This window comes from Sorex fumeus, unplaced genomic scaffold, assembly GCF_029834395.1.
Source record: "Sorex fumeus unplaced genomic scaffold, SorFum_2.1 ptg000003l, whole genome shotgun sequence".
Classification (NCBI taxonomy): domain Eukaryota; kingdom Metazoa; phylum Chordata; class Mammalia; order Eulipotyphla; family Soricidae; genus Sorex; species Sorex fumeus.
In genome coordinates, this window is record NW_026606060.1 from 50147064 (window position 1) to 50169539 (window position 22476).

General features: G+C 39.3%; 1 protein-coding gene across 1 annotated transcript in view; it reads right to left on the minus strand.

The window, feature by feature from the left end:
- Positions 1 to 22476, minus strand: part of PAH (phenylalanine hydroxylase) — a 76754-nt gene that overhangs the window by 52630 nt on the left and 1648 nt on the right. The window contains exons 2-3 of the mRNA XM_056117083.1: positions 12914 to 13021; positions 3941 to 4124 (exon numbers count right to left, since the gene is read on the minus strand). Coding sequence (XP_055973058.1) covers positions 3941 to 4124; positions 12914 to 13021 — 292 coding nt within the window. The remainder of the gene's footprint in view (positions 1 to 3940; positions 4125 to 12913; positions 13022 to 22476) is intronic.

Genomic DNA, 22476 nt, shown 5'->3' on the forward strand with positions numbered 1-22476 from the left:
TAAAAGAATCAAAGGTTCCAATCTATGATGCGCCTTTTTTCCTTCTAATCATTCTCCCACTGAGTTGGACATAAAGAACAATTCTGCAAAAGGAGAGCTGTTGCCCCCTTTTTAAAAAAAGTCCTCTCAGGGCCCAGACATTCACAAAAACGCCCCCAGAGGCCCAAGGACCCGTGTTCTAGCAGGTACACTCTATGCTGTCTGGGACTTGCTTGTTTCATAATAGTTGCTCCAAAGCTGGGACAGTCAGATCAGAAAAACATGTCCACCAAGGGGAGTCAGTCTGGGTAGGGGTGACCAGCCACCCAAAGACATAAGGTCATGAATCATGAGTTGCTTTCAAGCGTTTGTGTCAGCAGTTCTCTCTTCACCAGGTAAGATGTTAACCCAAGTGACAACACTCATGTCCAGCCAGATTTCCTCACCTTTGTCTCCTTGACAAAAAGTGACCCTTGCTACATTCACTGAAGGGTCTCTTCTGTCCACCTGGTCAGCCTAGACAGGCAGTGTGTGCATTCTCTCCCTCCAATTCCAGGCACAGAGTTTGTCACCGAGGGACATTCAAGTCAAGCTCACCCAGAATTACACAGAATTTAGTGACTGGCCCTAAGGCAAATCACAACCTCTGTCCTTTTTGCAATGAAAAATGAAGGAGTTGGTTGGGTTGCCTGACCTCAGAGGTCATTTTCCTGCTCTAAGCTTCTCTGAAAATGTAGCTGTGAGGTGACTGGCCTTTCAGGACCCCCGCACTCCTGCCATTATTTATAACAATGACGGTAATGGCAAGAATAGAGAGCATCTATTATGTCCAACAGGAGGCTCTGTGCTCAAAGTGCCCGTGCTTGTGTTCTTTTATTGATCCCATCAGGCAGAGATACTGGGCACTCCCAGCAGGAACTGTGGGAGATCACGAAGATCAGTCATTTGCTCAAAGTCACAGGAAGGGAGCGTAATGCACCCTGGTTCTGAGGTCTGGCCCCTCAACTCTTCCTCCACACTCCCACTTAAGACCCTAAATTCAGGCCGGCAGCCCTTTCGCCGATCTCCATACGTCTTTCCTGACTCCCCAGGGGCTGCCTGCCTGTGTGCCTGTCTGTCAATTGCTTTGATTTCTTACCGCAGGGTCCCAGCTGCCTGAAACTCCACCTGCTCCTCGCAGAGACAGAGCTTTGCCCTGGGATCCGGCCCTTTGTCCTAAGAGCCTGCAGCTCCTGTTGGGAGCAGGTGGCCGTAAAAGCAAGATAAGAAGGTGGTAGGGAAGCGGCTCTAAGGAGGTTAAAGGGGAAGGCGGGTTGATAGGGTTGATTTGAGAGAGAATTCCAAGTGCTCAGCCCCCATTGACCTAAGCTCATAGAATGGCTGCACCCTTGGCAAGTTCGGAACCCGGGAATGAACTTCTTTGTTTTCAGTTGTAGCCACAAGTCAGGGGAGGAAAAAGGAACATCTCCCAGGAAGACCCTGGAAATATCTTCCTGCTTTAGCAGTGTGTAGTTAGAGGTGGGTCTTGACTCATTCAAATGCATCCCTGGCTATGAGAATTGTTATTTTGAGCTATCAAGCCTGAAATGCTAAAAACCTAAAATCTTCAGGGTTTTAGAAAAACATCTAAAATTTTACAGTAAAAAACAAATATATTTTTAGGGAAAAAAAGTAGTTCACTTTAGCCATCCCATTCACAAGTATTTATGATGTGAAAACTTACATCGCTACAAAAATCTACACATGAATGTGTGTAACAGCTACTTTTAATTGAGCAATGATATTTATGTATAATAGACAAGTTTTGTAAACCACTAAGATGTTCTTCAGTCAGTGTATGGATGAACGAACCTTGATTTTTAGACAATAGAAGCATTATTCTATGATAAAGGAAATGATTTTATAAGACACCAATAAAGGTATGGGTACCTTGAAATCTATGTTGTTGAGTGAAAGAAGCCAGTTTTAGAAGACTGTGTACCCCTAGATTCCAACGAGATCACATTTATGGTCAAGTCAAAATTATGGAGATAGTAAAAAATATCAGTGGTTACCTGAACTAGCAGTAGGGAAGGAGGTAATCTCTATTGTGAGAAATTGTACTGATAGGACTGGAGCAATAGTACAGCAGGTAGGGCTCTAACTTTGCATGTGGCTGGTTGGGTGTGATCCCCAGCACCCCACAAGGTCTCCTGAGCCCCTCCAGGAGAAATCCCTGAGCAAAGAGCCAGAACTAAGCCCTGAGCACTGGTGGGTGTGACTGAAGAACAAAAGAAAAATATACTGAGCACAGAAAGAGAGAGAAAAAGAAAGAAAGGAAGAAAGAAAGAAAGAAAGAAAGAAAGAAAGAAAGAAAGAAAGAAAAAAAGAAAGAAAGAAAGAAAGAAAGAAGAAAGAGGGAGGGAAGGAGGGAGGGAGGGAGGGAGATTGGAAGAAAAGGGTCACAAAATAAGGCATTTGTCAAAACTAATACACATATTCAATTCATAAAAAGATACCTATATAAACAACGGACTTCAGCTAATAGTGATATAGCAATGTTGTTTCTTTAACTACCAAAAAGAAAACGACCTGTTTTCTTGGGGGAAGTGGAACTAGGGTAGGCTAGTAGAGAAGGAAGGAAACCTATGCCAACCCTCTGTTCTTTCTTAGCCACTTTTCTATGTCTAAAATTGCTCTGAACACAAAATTTATTTGAAAAATAAGAACTAATCTGATGTTTGCCTTACATGAACCTAGTCCAAAGTTTTGTCCAAAGTTTTGTCCTTCACCATCCATGAAGCAGAGAGTTGGGAGTAGCCCCCGTGCACTGCCAGATGTGACCCTAATCACCCCCAACCACCAAATAGTCTGAATATGATATCTAAATATTCTAAATATCAATAATTTCCCCCTCTCTAATTTTTTGAGCCTCAACAACATAATCACAGCAACCTGTACTACCACTGATCTTGTCAGCATTGCTCTAAGCTTTATCATTAAATAATTGAATTCTCAAAAAGGTAGATCCCTATGAAAATTTGAGTTCAGATAATTTGTTGGGGCTTTCACCCAAAGTCTTTAAGTAGAAGAAGTAGTTCTTGAATCTAAGTCTGCCCAAGCTAAGTTCATACTTGTAATTTTTGCACTTTCCTGACTTACTCCCATCCCAGACCATTACTGAGAAATGATTCAGTAAGTAGATAAGGGCCCAGCAAGTATTTTTTTTTTTTTGGCTTTTTGGGTCACACCCAGCGATACACAGGAGTTACTCCTGGCTCTGCAGCGGTGCTCGGGGACCATATGGGATGGTGGGAATCAAACCTGGGTTGGCCACGTGCAAGGCAAACGTCCTACCCACTGTGCTATTGCTCCAGCCCCAGCCCAGCAAGTCTTGACAGCTACTTTATTCAGCGCTTCCTCACAACTGGTTGCTGACCTCCCATGCACCAAGCACTATGTGAAACTCTGAAGATAGAAAAATGGATAGGAGACTTCCAGCCTACAAAGTAGAAGAAGCAAATCAAGAGATGGATGGACAATGACAATGGAAAAGCTAGAAGCAAAAAGGCAAGCAGCCCCCAGATTCAACATGGTAATGTCACAAAAAGGTCATTGGGAGCACCCTTCTGTTGGAATAATTTGATTTGCCTTAAAGTTGCAGTTACATAGGAAGCCCCCAGACAGCCTAACCATCCAGTCTTTAGAGACAGATGACCAAGAGCACAAAAACCCGGGAACAGAAAATATATCAAATTTAAAACAGAAGGAAATTTAAAACAGAAGCTAGTAAAAGAGTAGCTATCTTGGGAAAGGGCAAAAGAACTGACATCAATTAAATATCTGAAATATGCCAGACACTCTGACTATATCCCCTTTATTATCTACACAAATATAAATATTATTTCAGGATAAATATTGTTTTCTACATTATTTTCTGATGAAACTTTAAATGCCATGTTGCGAAATTCCTGTTTCTTACCTGTGTCTTTCTTCTTACTTCGGGAAAGCTCATGAACAGTGGCACCAATTTCTTGTCTCAGGATCTTGATGATGTTCGTCAAAGTCGGCAGGCTACGCTGATCCAGATAGGTGAAAAATTCATACTCATCTTTCTTTACACGGGAAGGTCTGGATTCAATGTGGGTCAGGTTTATATCATTCTCCTGGAAAAGAGAAATAGGGGTGTGAGGGCATCAGTCATCAGGATTAGCACAACCCAAATACCCCAAGCACACAACACACAATTCAATGCAATGTGGAGCGATAGCACAGCGGTATGGCGTTCGCTTTACAAGTGGCCAACACGGCCGACCCGAGTTCGATTCCTCCGTCCCTTTTGGAGAGCCCGGCAAGCTACCGAGAGTATTCGATATGCCAAACACAGTAACAACAAAGTCTCCAATGGAGACGTTACTGGGCCCGCTCCAGCAAATCGACGATCAATGGGAGGGCCTTTACATATATATATATATATATATATATATATATGTATATATATATATATATGAGAAAAATGAATGTCCTTAAAGTTACAGAAGTACTTTGCTTTTTTCTGAAAAACCAAGTCACAAATGGTAAGAGGTGAAAATGGTTTAAATGCTACCTAATTAACTCATATGTTAATTTTGGGTATTGTGCTTTGGATCTCCTGATTTCATTATTATTCCTCAGCGTTTGGGGTATACAACTCCTCTACATCACTGATGTACCCTGAACCCTTGCACCTTGCCCCCAGTTATTTCCTGTCTGTCTTATCTTACTTCCCCTTTATTTATTTCTTTCTCTGTCCTCCCTGAATTCTGGGGTAAGAAGTGATCCCAGAATATGCATTACTACCTTGCATCAAAAGGACATATGCATATCATTATGCATTGTAGTACTTAGAACAATAGCTAAGATATGGAATCAACCTATGTGCCTAAACACAGATGAGTGAGTTAGAAAGATGTGGTATAAATACACAATGAGATACAACGCAGCTGCAAGGAACGATGAAATTACGCGATTTGCTGCAACATGGCTGGAACTTCTGGCTAACTTCATTTACTTCATATCTTGGAAGTAAGCACATTATTAGCTGAACAAAGCCAAAGGGAAAAATACAGGATAATCTTGCTTATATTGAATACGTCACGGGTAGCTTGCCAGGCTCGACCAGATCAGCCATGTGCAAGGCAAATGCCTTACCTGCTGTGCTATCGCTCCTGCCCAGGGTATTCGATTTGCCAAACACAATAACAACAAGTCTCACGATGGAGAAGTTACTGGGCCCGTTCGAGCTAATTGATGAACAACAGGGGGATAGTGACAGTGACAGTGAATCTTGCTCATCTATGTTTATAGAGTATCTATGTACTCTGTGGTGTATGGGTCACTGGATGAGGGAATACAATGTAGTAAAAAAGACTTCTTTATAAAGCTTACATTTAAGTTGTGAAGAGAAAAAATAAATGAAAAATAAAACAGATTTGTACATAATTTTATAGTGACAAGAGCTAAGGAAGATCGTAAGGCAAGCAGAATGAAGAGTTCAAGTGGTAGAGGTGGCTCAGACTGTGCTATTAAAATAGGTTTCACACAGAGGATGGAGCAGATAGGCATTTTTTCTTTGCATAAATACTGACCTGGGTTCAATCCCTGGCATCCCATATGGTCCCCCAAGCAATGCCAGGAGTGATTCCTGAGTGCAGAACAAGGAGTAACCACTGAGCATCACTGGGTGTGACCCAAAAAAGCCAAAAAAAAAAATAGGGTAGACACATAAAGGACACATTGAGTAGGGAAAATCATGTGCAAGATGCTTTTATTAAAAGCTACAAAAATTATTACTATATGACCCAAATTCAATGGTCTTAGTGATATTTTGTTTCTTATGTTATTTGTTATTTTGTTCGATTGGCCCTCAAATATAACTGTGTGGCAGATCACACAACTTCAGTTGGAGTAAGTACTTTTTATTGTGAAGAAAACCAGGGGGGCATCTTAGACATTTTATTAGAATTAACAAATGATATGGATTTCCCCACAGATATAAAGAGAAAAATGTACCATGAAAAAATATAATGGTTCCTTGTGTATCTACAATTTTATAAAATGAAATTTATCAGCATTAGAGTTCAAGAAGTGGATCTTTTTCCTTGATTGCTAATGAAATATGGGTGAGAAGAACATGGATAATGACAAAATTGACATCTTTTTCTATTCAAATATCACTTAACTCTTCAGAATGATTTCCTGTGACTGTGCCCCATCAGTGTTCTGAGGAGATAAGGGAGACGTAGAAACTAAAATCAGACATGAAGGGGTTTTTCTAAAAGTGGTGTGAGAGAGAGGCTCATCACAAAGTAGGTCTTATAACCACACTGTCATTTTTGCCAGGAATACAGTGAACCCCACAAGTCTGTGCTTTTCTTGTTATTACTAAAATCCTGCCAAGCACAGAAATGGAAAACCCCTGAGAAGAGTGAAATAATGCTAAGCAACCCACACAGGGCCACTTTCAAGTCTTTTATTTCTGTCAACCTGAGGTGCAGGTAATGGGGCCCTCATTTATGGGTTCCACTTTCAGAGAAGACACCTTGAAAGTAATGGTAAGGTCAACCCAGGTGACCTTCGTCCACCCCACTGACTAGAGAAAGTGAATAGGAGGATGTAATCTCAGTAAGATGACAATGGCTCCAAAGCATTCTCAGTAAACAGGGGTCGCTTCCTAAACAGAACAGCAGTCTGTCATCTTTCTTGTCTCAGAAAGAAAGAAAATGGGGCAACTCCACCTGCTATGTGCCAAAGTTGAAACTTCCAATGAAGCGATAACCCATGCCCAACTCCCAGAGAGCAGAGGAGGCAGCCAACCTACGCCCAAGACTGGACACACTTTCTGTTTACTTGCCCACCAGTTCAGCAAGTATCTATGCAGGGGTGGAGCAGGCAGAGGATAGAAGAAGGGCTGAAAGGCAGACTCGAGACTGCTATGTTCACCATCTACTCCACACCCCTTGAACTACCTATCAAGAGAGAAGTATCTCCCTTTGAAAATAGTCATAAGACTATAGTGCCTCAGAACTCCATTTTTATAATAATGGAGACTTAACTGGTGGGAGAATTTTCACAAAATTTTGTTAAAGCAAACTCCCATAATGAGGGGACAGGGAAGTTGATGCTCTGTAGTATTATTACTCAGTGGAGATTGTGCAACCCCCCAAAAAATGCATAACCATAAGAAGACTCTTTGAGCATTGTCTGTTCATGATACGTGAATAGTGAAGTCTTTAGAGGTCCTATAGGTGCTTTTGTTTCTTCTATTTTCCCTTTGTATTGTGACTCAACTATTTTTTTAAATTTTTTTTTCTTTTTTTATTAGTGAAAAACCATGAGGTACAGTTATAGGCTTACAAATTTTGTGCTTGGGTTTCAGTTATATAATGATCACAAGATTCATTACTTGTGTAACGAAACATTAATTTTATGCTTTTCTTAGTAGGGGTCACAGTGGACAGTGCTGGGAAACGGGTGCATGCAGAACTGGGGACTGAATTCAGAGCATCACAGTTGAAGCAAATATGCATGTGAAGCAAGACATTTCATATATCTACCCAGCCTATGCACTTCTTTTTGGTGGTTACTATGAGAACCACTTGGGAAAGAATTTAACACAATCACGTGATCTTCAAAAGTGCTTTGAAACATTAACCCAAAGCCCTTTCCCCCCCACTCCCCAAATAATCAGAAATAAAATGCATCCAAATGATTTGTAAAGAGATTAAATGTAACTTCTACATATTTACCGAAGTATTATTCTGTACCTGTATATTATACTATACCAAAAAACAAATATGTGTAATTTGCAAGTGGCAAAGTTGCTGTTTTAAGACACTCAAAATCTTTATCCAACCAAACAAAATTGTTATAACTATATGTTATAAAGTATATATTTGATGACAATAATTTTTACAAAACCATATACCACGAATGGAAATTTACATAAAATAAAATATGAAAGGTATAGCGAAATAATGTAGATCAAATTAAAAGTTACCCCTGAGGAGGGAGGAGCCTAAGGGAGAACTCTTCAGGGAGTCCAGCCTTCTGTGAGATGTCCTATTTCTTTAGCAAAGAGCAAGCTATGTGGGTGTTCCTTGCGTTATTGGCTATGTTTTGAGAATCAGATAAAACGAAGAAGTCATTTGGGTTGTCTGAACTTCTCTCCTCCTGTGGAACTCAAAGTATTTATTTTGACTGAAGAAGAGCTGTTCCCTAGAAACATCGGCTCCTCGGGGCCTGAGTACAGAGTGGGTGAAAGCACCCTCATGACTCAGTCTGGATCCTGTTCTTCACCCCAGGCCCCAGGGCCAGAAAGAGGGTCCAAAAGTCCAAGTCTTAGAGAGATAAACATTGTGCATCTGCCAGATGGCCCCTCTGTGCTAGGAACGCTGAGGTTGCAGATGGCAAAGGATTTGAGGAGTCTGTGACCTGACCACTTGTTTATTCTCTTGCCTAAAGTCATTTGTCTTCATTCTGGAATTTGCTTCCCCCACGCACTTGTCTGTCTAACCCCTCAGGTTGAAACTTAAACATTAGGCCTGCAGGAAGCAGTCCTTGGTCAAGTTTGCTTTAAGTTTGGTTCAGAGTTTAGTTCCTGTAAGTTCTACTGGGAAAGAAAATGGTGATCAGCTCACTCCAACTTCCACAGTACCTATCTAGAATCTTTCAACAACAGATTTTCAAACATATAACTTACGTGCAAAAATAACGAAGTGTGAATTCACTGACTAGTTGATGAGCAAAAGGAACGTGTCATCTGGTTAATGGTAAAACACAAGATATGAACATGACAAGTACAGATTATACCTTTTTCGTTTGGTTCCTAAAGAAAGTGGAAATTAAGAGTGGCCTCTGAAGCAATTTTTACTAAGTGTCTAGACTCGTAGTTTGCGGAAACTGAATCTCCATCAGTATAATGATGCATTCTGAGTAAAGCCAGGGAGTTCAGATCTCTATATGCTCAATTGCTTTTTCCTCTCCCTGAACAACATGCGCCAAGGTGATAAGAGAAGAATTGGTGGATAGTGGGACACCTATTTGCAAGTTCTCCCAGGAGCTTGCTTCTAATTTTGTTGCCCACTGAAATAAATCATATAATTCACTTGCAGTAAAGACACTTTTTCTTTGGAGACAAAAGACATTAGCTGATAGAAGATCAAAAAATTGTAAGATGTCATGGAAAATAATGAAGCAAATATATAGATAAGTGACATTTGGATCAATCTACTGAGATCAGGTTAGTTAGAAGTTTAGCAGGCAGAGGATTTGGTATATACTTCACTGATGGGTCCCAGATCACTTAAACATCTGTTTCATCGCCCTCACACACACAACCAACACACACAAGCATATCTCTATTAATATACCTTAAACCTACTCAGGAACATTCTGATGTTGTTAGCGAAAGTTTACAAAACCACAACCCTATTGGCATGCAGCAACTTTGCTTAATGGGTTGGTGATTTTGTTGCTGATCATTTGAGAAGAAAAAAAGATGAATCATTGACTAGAAATAAAAGCTGCGCATGCAGGAAATGTCTACCCTCACTAAGCATATCTCCACTTTTTATTGAGGATACTGGATGTGTTGTGTAGATGTGCTCCTGGTGGTCAATGGCTAAAAAATCTTCCATCACACACAGTCAGGTCATGGAATTTGGATGATCTAGATTCACATGACTGTTAGCACCTTATTCATTTACCTGAAATTTTTTTTTAAGATTTAGTGTGTTCAAAGCATTGAACCTGGGTCAACTGCACTCAAGACAAGCACCTAACTTCCTATATTATCTCCTGTACTATCTTTCTATGTTACCCAGCCCCAAGACCAGTTTCTTTTAAAGAATGGCAAAATAAGTGCTGTATTGATCTTCTGTCTGTAAACAGTTGGATTTTCTCTAATAAAGATTAGAAACCTGTGGTTGATTTTAGAACCCTTGACCTAGGCCAATTTCTAAACTTTTATCACAGCCAATATAAAGAAAACTACTACACTCTCTAAGCTTTACTTAAATTGTGCAGTGTGCTGGCCTTTCCTTTCGAGGGCAACTTCTAAAATATGTCTGGGGAAAACAAACTCAAAATATAATAACAAATTTTCACCAATCACTCAAAGTACTGTTTCTTGCTCTATAAAATATAAGTATAATAGTATATATACATATATATACTATATTATATATAATAGTACATGTAGGTATAATAGTAACCCATAATGACCTGGGAAGTTGAATTTTTTAATTGCTTTATAAAACGACTTCCAACACAAACACACACACACACACACACACACACACACACACACACACACACCCCTTTGGGTACATTTTGCCCACTTATGATCATTAAGCTTCTTGTAGCTTATTAATTAGGTTGAATAATTAGGTTGAAAACATCTTGTTAGTTAACTATTATTTAATTATTAATTCTAAGACCTGACACAGGGGAAAAAAGAGCTGATTAAATAAATAATTCAAAAGCTAAAATGTTCTGTAGAAGTAATTTTTATTCATTTTTCTCATAAATTATTTGTATATCTTGTCTATACTGGTTGCTTGCAATCAAGTAAGGCAAACACTCACACTCCTCAGCTCTAGAGACAAGGTTAATTTTTAAAAATAATATCTATGATTTTAGATAAATTTTAGATGTATGAAAAAATTAAAAGGATAATAGAGTTGGCACTCCCATCTATCCTACATGCAGAAATTCCTCTATTGTTATCATCTTATTTGAGAGGGAACACCTGTTAAAATTTATTTGAGATATTTTTAGTTTTAAAATTTATTTGAGATATTTTAGTTTGTTCTTAATAAAAAATATGAAATTTTTTTTATATTCTAAAGTTTCATGATGTCTTGAAAGTCATGCATGATATTATGCTATCCCGTTCATTTTGGACTCTTTTTTTTAAAAAATTTTAATGAATCACCATGAGTTACAGTTACAGACTTATAAGCTTTTGTGATTATATTTCAATCAAACAATGTTCAAGTACCCATCTCTCCACCAGTGCTCATTCTTCACCACCAGTGTTCCCAGTGTCCCTCCCACCACCTCCACCCCTCCCCATCCTCTGCCTCTGTGGCAGACACATTCCCTCTTACTCTATCTCTCTCTCTCCTTTCAGGTGTTATGGTTTTCAATACAGGCATTAAACATTCTTTTGGATTCTTTGACTGTACCACAGATTCATCACTTAGTTCTTGCTTATGATAACCTTGACAGTTTTGAGAAGTATGGATAAAGAATTTGTATCATTCTCCTTGGTCAAATATGTCTCATTTTTTCATGATTAGACTAGGCATGTGTTAAATGGAGGTAGATCATAGAAATGAAGTGCTGTTTTCATCACACAATAGCAAAGGGACATGGTATCTTTAATTAATCACTGTTGATATTGACCTTAGTCAGATGGTTAACTCCCACTTTGGGAATCTTTATGTCATAACACATAATCACTTTAATAGTTGGAAGAAAATATCATCCAAAGGCAGACAATCTCTCCCACCCCTTCCTGACTGTTTTCCTTTGGAGAAAGTCTGTGTTTCTCACACTTACAAATGAGGATTTATACTCTCCTTCTTTGGATGAAAAAGTATCTACTTATATTATGCAGAACTTTTTATGGGATAATGGCTTCTTTTCATTTCTTTATACATTCAGTTATCAGATATAATTTTTTTTTTGCTTTTTGGGTCACACCCGGCAATGCTCAGGGGTTACTCCTGGCTCATGCACTCAGGAATTGCTCCTGGCGGTGCTCAGGGGACCATATGGGGTGCTGGGAACCGAACCTGTGTGGGCCATGTTGGCTGCATGCAAGGCAAACGCCCTACCCACTGTGCTATCGCTCCAGTCCCGATCAGATATAATTTTATGAGATGACCTGAGGTAAATATTAATGTGACTTAATAATATTTCTTCTTGAATTCCAGGGCAAATGAGTGAGAGTCTAATTTACTTTGGTCATACTTTAGTCCTAATTTCAATATGTGGGGTATTTATGTGTGATGTACATGTGAAAATCTGTTCTATGGATAATATAAAGACTGAAGCTTCCCTGCCTGAGAAAAGTATCCTTAGAGTCAGATATAAATGTAATTTATATACTTAAGGTAAATAAATGCTGCAATTTAAAGTAAAAAGTGCTTTAATAAGAAGTATAATGGTGGAATAACAAATGCCCAAGAATAACGGAAACAAAGAACATGATAACTGGTCTTCAGTAGGAAACATGCCACTTTGGGGGTAGTTGGGGATGTAGGATAGGGGACCAGACAGGGAAAGAACAACAGCTATGGTGGAAGGAAGAATTTAATAGGGAGAAGGAGGTGGCGTTGAAAGGTTATGAGTGAATGGAGAAGGTGATGTTGAAAATATTATGAATGAAATCCAATCAGTAACAGTACTGTAAACCACAGGGCAAAAATTTTTAAAAAATATCAAATCACCTCTTGTAGAGGGAGACTGGTGGGTGAGAGGCAGGTATAGGGAGCCAGGGGTGTATTTGTGGAGGGAGGTGGACACTGGTGATGGGTTTGATGTTAAAACATTGTATGCCTCAAACCTAACCATGAACAACTTTTTAATTTCCTTGGTTAGCAAATGAAAAAAAAATTAAGTGATTTAGTAAACATTGATAAGATAGTAATTAACTCAGGGAAAGAAATCTAAACCAAAGTTTGGTTTTTTGATATGTGACTTGACTCCAAATGATTCTGATTCTGAATGTAAAGCTATCGCTCAAAGAGATTGAAGGTCTTAACTAAGTTCACTTGGTTAGTTAATATAAAAACCTGAGTTGAAAATTAAGTCTTCCTATGTGAGTTACTCAGCTGTTTCATGGAATTTAAGTAGAAAATAATGCTGCAGTATACTCTACCACTGCTCAAGGCAAAAAATAAATTACCTCAAATAAGCGCAGGACTTTGGCCAATGCACCAACTTCTTCCTTGAGAGAGAAGATCAGGGAAATGGCACCATTTTGATTGGTGTTTTCTTCAATATAGCTCGTTTCCTGCAGAATTAAATGTACTTAATCAAAATGTTTTGCACAGCTTAGCAATTCATTCCCATGAAAAGTCCAAGGAAGAGCAAGTAGTAACTCTCTTGTCTAGTTTAGCCTTGGAATGCAATGAGCTATGTATTTTATGCACAAGGTAGTCACTATCTCTATCACTATCACTATCACCCCGTTGTTCATCAATTTGCTCAAGCGGGCACCAGTAACGTCTCCATTCATCCCTGTCATGTGCTAGTGTAGCCCGATGGCATATTGGGGGCTCTTTCACAGGCAGGGGAATGAGGACCATCATTGTTACTGTTTTGGGCATATTGAGTATGCCACGGGTAGCTTCCCAGGCTCTGCCGTGCAGGCAGGATACTTTCAGTAGCTTGCCGGGCTCTCTCTCTACGTAGATAGTATAGTGGCAAATATGTAAGTCAAAGGTTTACATATTCATGGGTCAGGTATTAGTTTTAAGAAACTTTTTCTAGCCACCCTACAAATTCAATGCTTTTAAAAGAGCACCTTCCATGGCCACCACCTCAGAGCTTATAGGAAAGTCAGGTATGAGCCGGCGGTGACAGGGCAATTGCAGTCTCATGAAAAGGGGGGTTGTACAGGCTCGTCCTTCACGCCCTACCGAGGTCACAAGTTGCCCCCCATGAGCTACTCTCCATCACGACCATGCCTCCAGAGACAAAAGTACTTAGTCCACAACCCGGCAGCTTGCGGCAGAAAAGTGAATGGACCATGCATTAAACTACGGCACCATGTCTCCCTGGGAGGGAAAAGGTGTTGCTCCCTTCTTCTTCCACACTCCCCCACCCGCCCCCCGGCAGCAAGGTGGCCACTGCCTCAGAGCTTATTGGAAAGCCATGTATGAGCTGGAGGTGATGGGGCAACTGCAGTCTCATGGGAAGGGGAGCAGTACCGGCTCATCCTTCAAGCCCTACTGAGGTCACGAGTTGCCCCCCACGAGTGGCTCACCAGCACAGCCATAACACCAGACGCACAGAAACCAATCTCGTAATTATCTGACTCTTTGCATAAATCCAAAATCATTATACAATTCTCATAACCAGCTATAGAAAACAAAATATTTCACAATGCCTTTTCAGCAATTCTGATTGTTGTGTGTGTGGGGGGGAATTCTGAACAATAATGGTGCGTCTTTTGTCACAATAATGAATGTAATCAATGTAGAGAAAAGTAGAAATCATCTGCCTCACAGGCATTGGGAGGGATGGGAGGGGGGTATATTGGGGTTCTTGGTGGTGAAAAATGAGTACTGGTGAAGGGAAAGGTGTTTGATCATTGCATGACCAAGACTTAAACCTAAAAGTTTTGTAACTTTTTCCACAGTGATTCAATAAATAAATATAAGAAGATAAATAAATAAATAAATAAATAAGTAAAATTATGGAAAAAAAGTAAGGTGGAGTTCATGCCCAATTCAATCAGCTAATCAGTGGCTGAATAAATAGCAGTACTCTTACATTAAATTAATTAATTAATTAATTAAAGAGCACCTTCCAAGGATCAAGTTACAAGTGTGTTCTGACAGATAAGTAGATGAACAACACAATGCCTTAGTTTTCCTTCAGGAGTTATTCAAAATCTAACACAAAACTCACACACACAAAGAAAACAAATAACTAGAGATTGTTTATTAAGGGAAGCATAGCATGGCTGTAAAAGTTTATGAGAAAATTTCGAGAAATAGAAGGTGGTGGAAAATGGACACTGGTGGAGGGATGGGTATTTGATCATTGTATAATTAAAACCCAAGCACAAAAATTTGTAAATCTACAACTGTACCTCATGGTGTTTCACTAATAAAATTTTTTTTAAAAATTTAAAAAAGAAATATAAGTTGTAAGGTACTGGAAACTCATAGGCTTTTGAGTTCCAAGTTAGGATCTTGGAGAGAATTCTTTGTTAGAATCTTCTCTCCTGTCTACCAGTTTGATGACACTGGACAAATAATTATTCTTCTTTTTACCTCATCTGTAAAATCATGCTAATTAATAAAACACCATGTTAAAACAATACGATGACTAAAAAATAGATTACCACTTAAATAGACTTAAAAAATCTATAAGAAAATGAAAATATTATAAATATACAAGAATGACCTCATGACATTTTGTAAAGATTTCAGGAAATTTTTAACTTATTCCCATATGCTGAAATCTTAGATATACAACTGTTGGAAAAGAAAACAAAATAGAATATATAAATAATCTATGGGAAGGCAAATATCTTAAAATAATGAAGGATGTAAGGACTAGATCCAGAACTTTCTACATGCATATGACAGCAAACCATTGGTGGTGTTAGGATTGATATTTTAAAAAATCTTTGCAAAGACATCTTTAAATTGCAAGTAAACTTCTAAATAAAATTTTTCAATAATAGATAAAGTTCCATGGAAGATAGATAAAGGTTCAAATAAGCAGCAGGTACTAAGTCAGGGAAGGAAAAAACATAAAAGACAATTACTTTCATATAAGCAAATTAGGGATATTAGTGGAATGGATGTTACATTTAAGCAATGAGAAAGTTGTATCAAGTAGTCAGTCCTAGTGACTGGATATCACAAGCCTCATACAAACTGATAATGTTTAGGACAAAATTCTTTCAATTCATAAAGTACATATCTTTTCATATTGTCTTAAATGGAGATGTTGAGAAAAATTTAATTACTAGAGTATGCTGAGAGAAAACTTCAAAAGAATTGAAAGGCTAATCTGTTTTTATATCTTAACAAATCATATTATCTTTATGAAAAAATATTAGACCTATCATTAATTAAAAACCAAAACTCTCCCAAGAATTATAAGAGCAACTGGATCAGTATTGTCCAATTCAATTGTTTGAAATTATATTTTTTAAATGTAACTAAAGAGCTATGCTCTGCAAAGTTACTGACAGTTGCATGGTAGACATACAATTATTCAACACCAATCCCTCCATTAGTGTCAGCTTCCCTTCACCAGTTTTCTCAGATTCCCTCTCCCATCTCAATCCCCCACTCCACCTCCACCTGTCAACTTGACAGGTACATTACAAAGTTTTAGTGGTTGCCACTTAGATCTCATGTTTTTCAGTTCTGTTGAATCTGTGTTTTGGGTATTTGGCTTACTCCTCACTCATATCACTGATATAACTGAAGCCCTGAAGCCTGTTAACCCATTACTTCTTGTTCTCTTTTCTCCCACCCCACCCCCTTGATAATAAAATATACTGTAGTAAAAGGGGGGTGCTTAGATCATCCTTGAAATCAATTCAGTTTTTAAGCACTATGTATGGTAGGATTTTGTGTGTGTTTGTTTTGGGCCACACATGGTGATGCTCAGGGGTCACCCCTGGCTCTGCACTCAGGAATCACTCCTGGCAGGGCTCAGAGACCATAAGGGATGCCAGAGATTGATCCTAGGTCAGCCACATGCAAGGCAAGCCCCTTACCTTCAGTACTATCACTCCAGCCCTGGTAGGGGTTTTTTTTAATCCTTTGTTACTGATAACAAAATTAAGGTGAAAAATGCTCAATAATTTGCTAATAGTTACAATTAGCATTGGAGCCAGGATGAGAGCCCAAGTCAATTGGTCTCGGCACACTTTCTATGAAGTACACCATATTGTAGCTTCTAGCTATCATATCAGAGCCTGCAGATGAGTTCTCTGATGTCAGTAGCCCTTAACTCTGTTTTCCTTAAAATGAAAAAAAGCTTTCATTTCTAGTTATTTCTAGTTTGCTTAGCAACATTCTCTTTTTCTGTTGCCCTCCAAGAGAAGTGATATGGTCCCAATATACCTTCTCAGATGTCACTTGTGACAGGAGGATGCAAATTTGCATGCTCTTGTGCTCAAACTTTCTGCATATGCTCAGAAAATGAAGTCCAATCTGACATTTATGACTCCAAAAGTCAAGTGTTCATTAGCTCCCAACACCACCAAGGTAAACCCATCTTTACTGGTCTTCATTTATCAAACTAACATTTTTTTTTTGCTGTGTCCTCCTACATCCCCTATGGTTTCTCATGATCTGTAGGAGAAAATACTTCCTTGCGATGTTCAAGAGTCTTGTTTATGTCTCACCTCCAGAGATCCACAAACAGGAACCTTCCCACCAAAACACTAGTTCAGCTTTTCTTTGGAATGAATGCGTTGAATCCCTTATTCTCCCCAACTTTCAAACTTCTCATCCTTTCTTTAAAGAAATCCCTTTTGTATCTCCCAGCTGCCTGTACCCCTGGGTAAGAGGAACAATCCCTCCTCCATCTCTGCTTTTCATCTGACTTGGCTTCAAGTGCCAGCAAGGGACTTGACAATAAATTGAGATAATAAATTTATCTTGATAATAAATCAGAGCTAGACTTGTATGTAGTAGTCATGTAGTTAATACATTCATTTTTCAGATGGGGAAACTATGGCCAAAAAGAAAGATGTGACTCACTGATTCACACTAATAGAGGGTGACAAGTCAAGAATTCAGACACCTTAGTATCAATCAACCAATACAACTCCTTCTGCTAGGCACATACTGTTCATATTAAAATCTGTTTCCTACAGAATGATGACTTTGCTTATGTCCAATATCCTTATATTTATTCAATATATTTCCTAAAATATTATATCTTAAGGGCTCATACCAGACTCCTATCACTATCTCCACCACCTCCCAACCCCCGTTGCCACACATGGACACATACATAAAGTTTTTAATCATCTTTTATCAGTGACTGTTCCTTGAATCTGAACTCCTGGATTTCTTTTATAAAAATGCATTCCTAGAACCCATTCAAGTTTTATCAAATCATAGTGCCTAAATTGCCACCTTAGAATCAAAAGTTTTCAAAGAAAGGGGGTATGTTTCAACCAATAGATCAATCTGTACATGTGGGGTGAGTGCATCAGCAGTCTGATGGTGCCTTCAGGCTTCCTGATACCCCAAAATTGCCACTGTGCCTGTGGCCAGACCCCAACAACTTGGGACCAAGTTTACCAAGAAATTAAATGGCCAAAAGTTAGATATGTGGGAGCCACACCCACAAACCACATCGGGCTCAGCTATACAACCTCACTTATGGCCTTATTTCAGAGACTCATAGACAAATCTTGAAAGAGATTAAAAGCCACAATTAATCTCAGACCCAGGCATGGCTGAACATACTGGGGTAAATCAGAGGGGGGTGGGTTAGCCTGGTGACCCACCCAAGCAGAGCTACCAGCAGCCACTTGCTTCCACAAACCAAAATCACTGCTATACCTGCAGCCTTACTCCACCATCTCAGGATGGCACTCACCAAGATATAATCTGCTGAAAATTCTGGTACGTGGGTTTTGTGACAGAAATCTCCAGGCTTTCTCAGAGTTGGGATGAGCTATCTCCCCCACTTCCCAATACACATGGAAGCACTGGCAGTAACCCCAACAAACTCCTATGCCACCCTGTAAGCTCTACTATTGGCCTTGCTTCAGAGACCACTAAATAATCTCAAAAGAGATCAGAAGTCACAGTTTAAGCTCGAACCCATGCATGGCTGAACAGACTGGAGTAAATTGTAGAGGGGCAGGTTGGCCTGTGCCCGCTCAAGCAGAGTACCTGGCAGCCACTTGCTCCCACAATCCAAAGTCACTGCCATACCCCCAGCATGACTCCACCATCTCAGAATGGACCTCACCAAGATACAGTCTGCTGAAAATTTTGTAATGTGGATCTTAGTGCACAAACAGCCCTGGCCCAGAGACACAGAGGCAAGCCCTGGAAGACCCCACAGCACCAGAGATCACTGTGGGCCCCATAGTAAGCTAATATCACCAGGGCACCCCAGATGGAGCAGGTGCAGTCTCCCCACCTACGCCAGATGGAATCCAGGTGACCAAGAGCTTCCACAATCAAGGCCCTCTGTATGCAGGTTCAGGACTAAATCTTCAGGTTGTATGGTGGCAGAGGACCTGGATTTCTCCTCCCCGGGTCCCCACCTGTCCAGAAGACTGGCTGTAATGCCCACAATTTGCCTCCAGGTGCCATCTTAAAACATCAACAGCCCTGGCCCAGAGACTCCCAACTGAATCCCAAAATAAATTAGTGCCATACAGAGGTGTTTCTGGAACTCAACAATTAACAATCTAGAAATTTACATTTATAATTGTGGCCGCATGAGCTCTCATGATATTCAAAATGAGCAGTCAAAAATAAATTATTTAGCTTCTGCCCTTGCCAGGTAGGCTGGAATGGTGGTGGGAAATTTTGAGCAAAATATAATGCCCAAAATTAGAGAGAGAGAGAGAGAGAGAGTATTCTGGAAATTGTCTTCCATAGAGGCAGGGTGAGGACTGGGATGTGTGTGTGAGGAGGGGGGAGAATACTTGGGACATCGTAGTGGAAAATGTGCACTGGTGAGGGATAGGTGTTCCATCATTTTGACTGAATCTCAAATATGAAAGCTTTGTAACTATATCTCTCGGTGATACAATAAAATAAAAAACAGTAATGTGGAGTTCATGCACAATTCAATCAGCTTAATCAATGGCTGAACAAATAGCAGTACTCCTAACGTACTCCTCTTTAACTAAAAGAAAAAAATTTCAAAGCATACTAAATGAGTCCTAAGAGAGGATTCTTAATATTGATAAATTGATAAATATACATTATATATGTTTAATTATGACTTTATACTCATCTTCTGAAAATTTATTTTTTATGATACAGTCTTCTACTGGCTGAGTAACCATCATGTTACAGGAGCTACACATGGTACTTACTATAGTTACTTAATATAATCACTGGTGGTAACTAAAACCATCCCATTCATGTACACGTAATGTCTTATTAAGTCTCTTATACGTGGTGCTATAAATTTGCAAATGATGGAATAAATTCAGCAAGATTAAGTAGTTTGTCAGCAAGATTAAGTAGGCATTCTGCTGATACGTGACAGAACTTAGACTTGAACCCCTATCAAATAATCAAAAAGTCTTTATTATGCATCCCAGTGACAACCTCAGAACTAGAACCATAACTGTCCTTTTCACAGTCTTCAGAACTATAAATGCAAGAAATCTAATGGATGTTGGTGAACCTTGGGTAGTTTGGAACCTTGGGTAGTTTCTGATCCCATCACTGCTATGTTTGGTTCAACATGGGTCCTCAGGAAAATATCTTCCAGAACAAGTTTTCATCGACTTGATTTATTAACTTTCATATTTCCAGTAGACATGTTAGCTGCCTTAGAAACACATGTATACAGAGGATGATATAAGTTTAGAAGAATAGAAGAATATAAGTTTAGAAGAAAAGAAGAAATAGGAAAGAAGAAAGAACTTAATATGCAACCTAGAAGAAAAAAATGTTTTTTGATTTTTGGGTCACACCCAGAGATACACAGGAGTTACTCCTGGCTCACGCACTCAGGAACTACTCCTGGCAGTGCTCAGGGGACCATATAGGATGATGGGAATTGAACTCAGGTCGGCCATATGCAAGGCAAAAGCCCTATCTGCTGTGCTATTGCCAGCCCCAAGAAAAAACTTTTATCATTTAGTAATATAAATATCCTTGGTTGTGATCTAACAAATATATTAATTCTCTTTGGAGAGAACAGTTTCCAATGCAATATTTCTAAGCAATAACTTGGTACTTTCAGAGTTCATGACAGGAGGCAAATGTGATCACACATATCTCCAGAGTGGCACAACTGAAAACAAAATGCAGAAATCAAAGCATTATACCTCTATATTCCAACATTTACCTACAAGAAAAATCATTGTTTTATAAAGTGTGCAGAGTCCTGGAGCCGTGCATGGGTTTGAATACTGTTGTGCCCAAGCAAATTCACAGCTGTGATTTCTGAGCTGCCACATCTTGTATCCCATTATCCTGTTCTATTTTCCTTTATGGCACTTATCTCTACATAAATTGTCCATTTGGTTATTATTTTTATCATGTGTCCTTCATTTGAATTTAACTTTTACCTGGGAAAAAATGCTGCTGTGTCTGGCATAGCTGGTTCTCCATATATTTGCCAGATTAATGAATGAGACAAATACCTTTCTGCAAGACTTGTTCTTTTTTCTTACTTTTGTATTTTGGGTTTTGGGGCATCATACTTGGTGATGCTCAAGCAGTACTTCTTGCACTAAAACATTACTCCTTTAGGGCATTATAGTTTGCAATACAGGTGCTGAAAGGTTTGTTTCATGTTTGTTTCTTTACCTACTTTCAGCACTCAATTCTTGTTCAGAGTGATCATTTCAAACTACATATCTCACAGTGATTCAATTTCAGTATCTGTATTGAAAACCATAACTGTAATACCCTAAAGGAGAGAGAAAGAGTGGGGAAGAAGAAGAAGAAGAAGAAGACGAAGAAGAAGAAGAAGAAGAAGAAGAAGAAGAAGAAGAAGAAGAAGAAGAAGAAGAAGAAGACGAAGAAGAAGAAGAAGAAGAAGAAGAAGAAGAAGAAGAAGAAGAAGAAGAAGAAGAAGAAGAAGAAGACGAAGACGAAGAAGAAGAAGAAGAAGAAGAAGAAGAAGAAGAAGAAGAAGAAGGAGAAGGAGAAGGAGAAGGAGAAGGAGAAGGAGAAGGAGAAGAAGAAGAAGAAGAAGAAGAAGAAGAAGAAGAAGAAGAAGAAGAAGAAGAAGAAGAAGAAGGAGAAGAAGAAGAAGAAGGAGGAGGAGGAGGAGAAGAAGGAGAAGGAGAAGGAGAAGGAGAAGAAGGAGGAGAAGAAGGAGGAGAAGAAGGAGGAGAAGGAGGAGAAGAGGAGGAGAAGGAGGAGAAGGAGGAGAAGGAGGAGAAGGAGGAGAAGGAGGAGGAGAAGGAGGAGAAGGAGGAGAAGGAGGAGAAGGAGGAGAAGGAGGAGAAGGAGAAGAAGGAGAAGAAGGAGAAGAAGAAGGAGAAGGAGAAGGAGAAGGAGAAGGAGAAGGAGAAGGAGAAGGAGAAGGAGAAGGAGAAGAAGAAGAAGAAGAAGAAGAAGAAGAAGAAGAAGAAGAAGAAGAAGAAGAAGAAAAGTGCCTGCCATAGAGCCAGGAGTGGTGATGTGGTGGTTATGGGGAGAGAAATTGAGGACACTGGTATTGGGAAATGTACACTGGTGGAGAGATAGGTGTTGGAACAGTGCGTGACTGAAACTTAATTATGAACAGCTTTATAAGGGTCTATCTCACAGTCAGTCAAATTTTTTAATAAAATATTTAAAAGGTATTACTCCTTCTGGTGCTTAAGGGACCATATGGATGCAAGGGATTGAACCTGAGTCAGTCATATGCAAGGCAAGAACTCTACCTGCTATACTATCAGTTGAGCCCCAAGACTTTTGTTCTTATTGTAGGTATAAATTTATTGACATATCATTATACCACCTGCTTATCTCAGAATTACATCTAACATATATTGTTCATCTGGGTTGGGCATGTCAAGAAGACACAAACTGTGTCTTCTTTTGAAAAACTATCATAGACAGT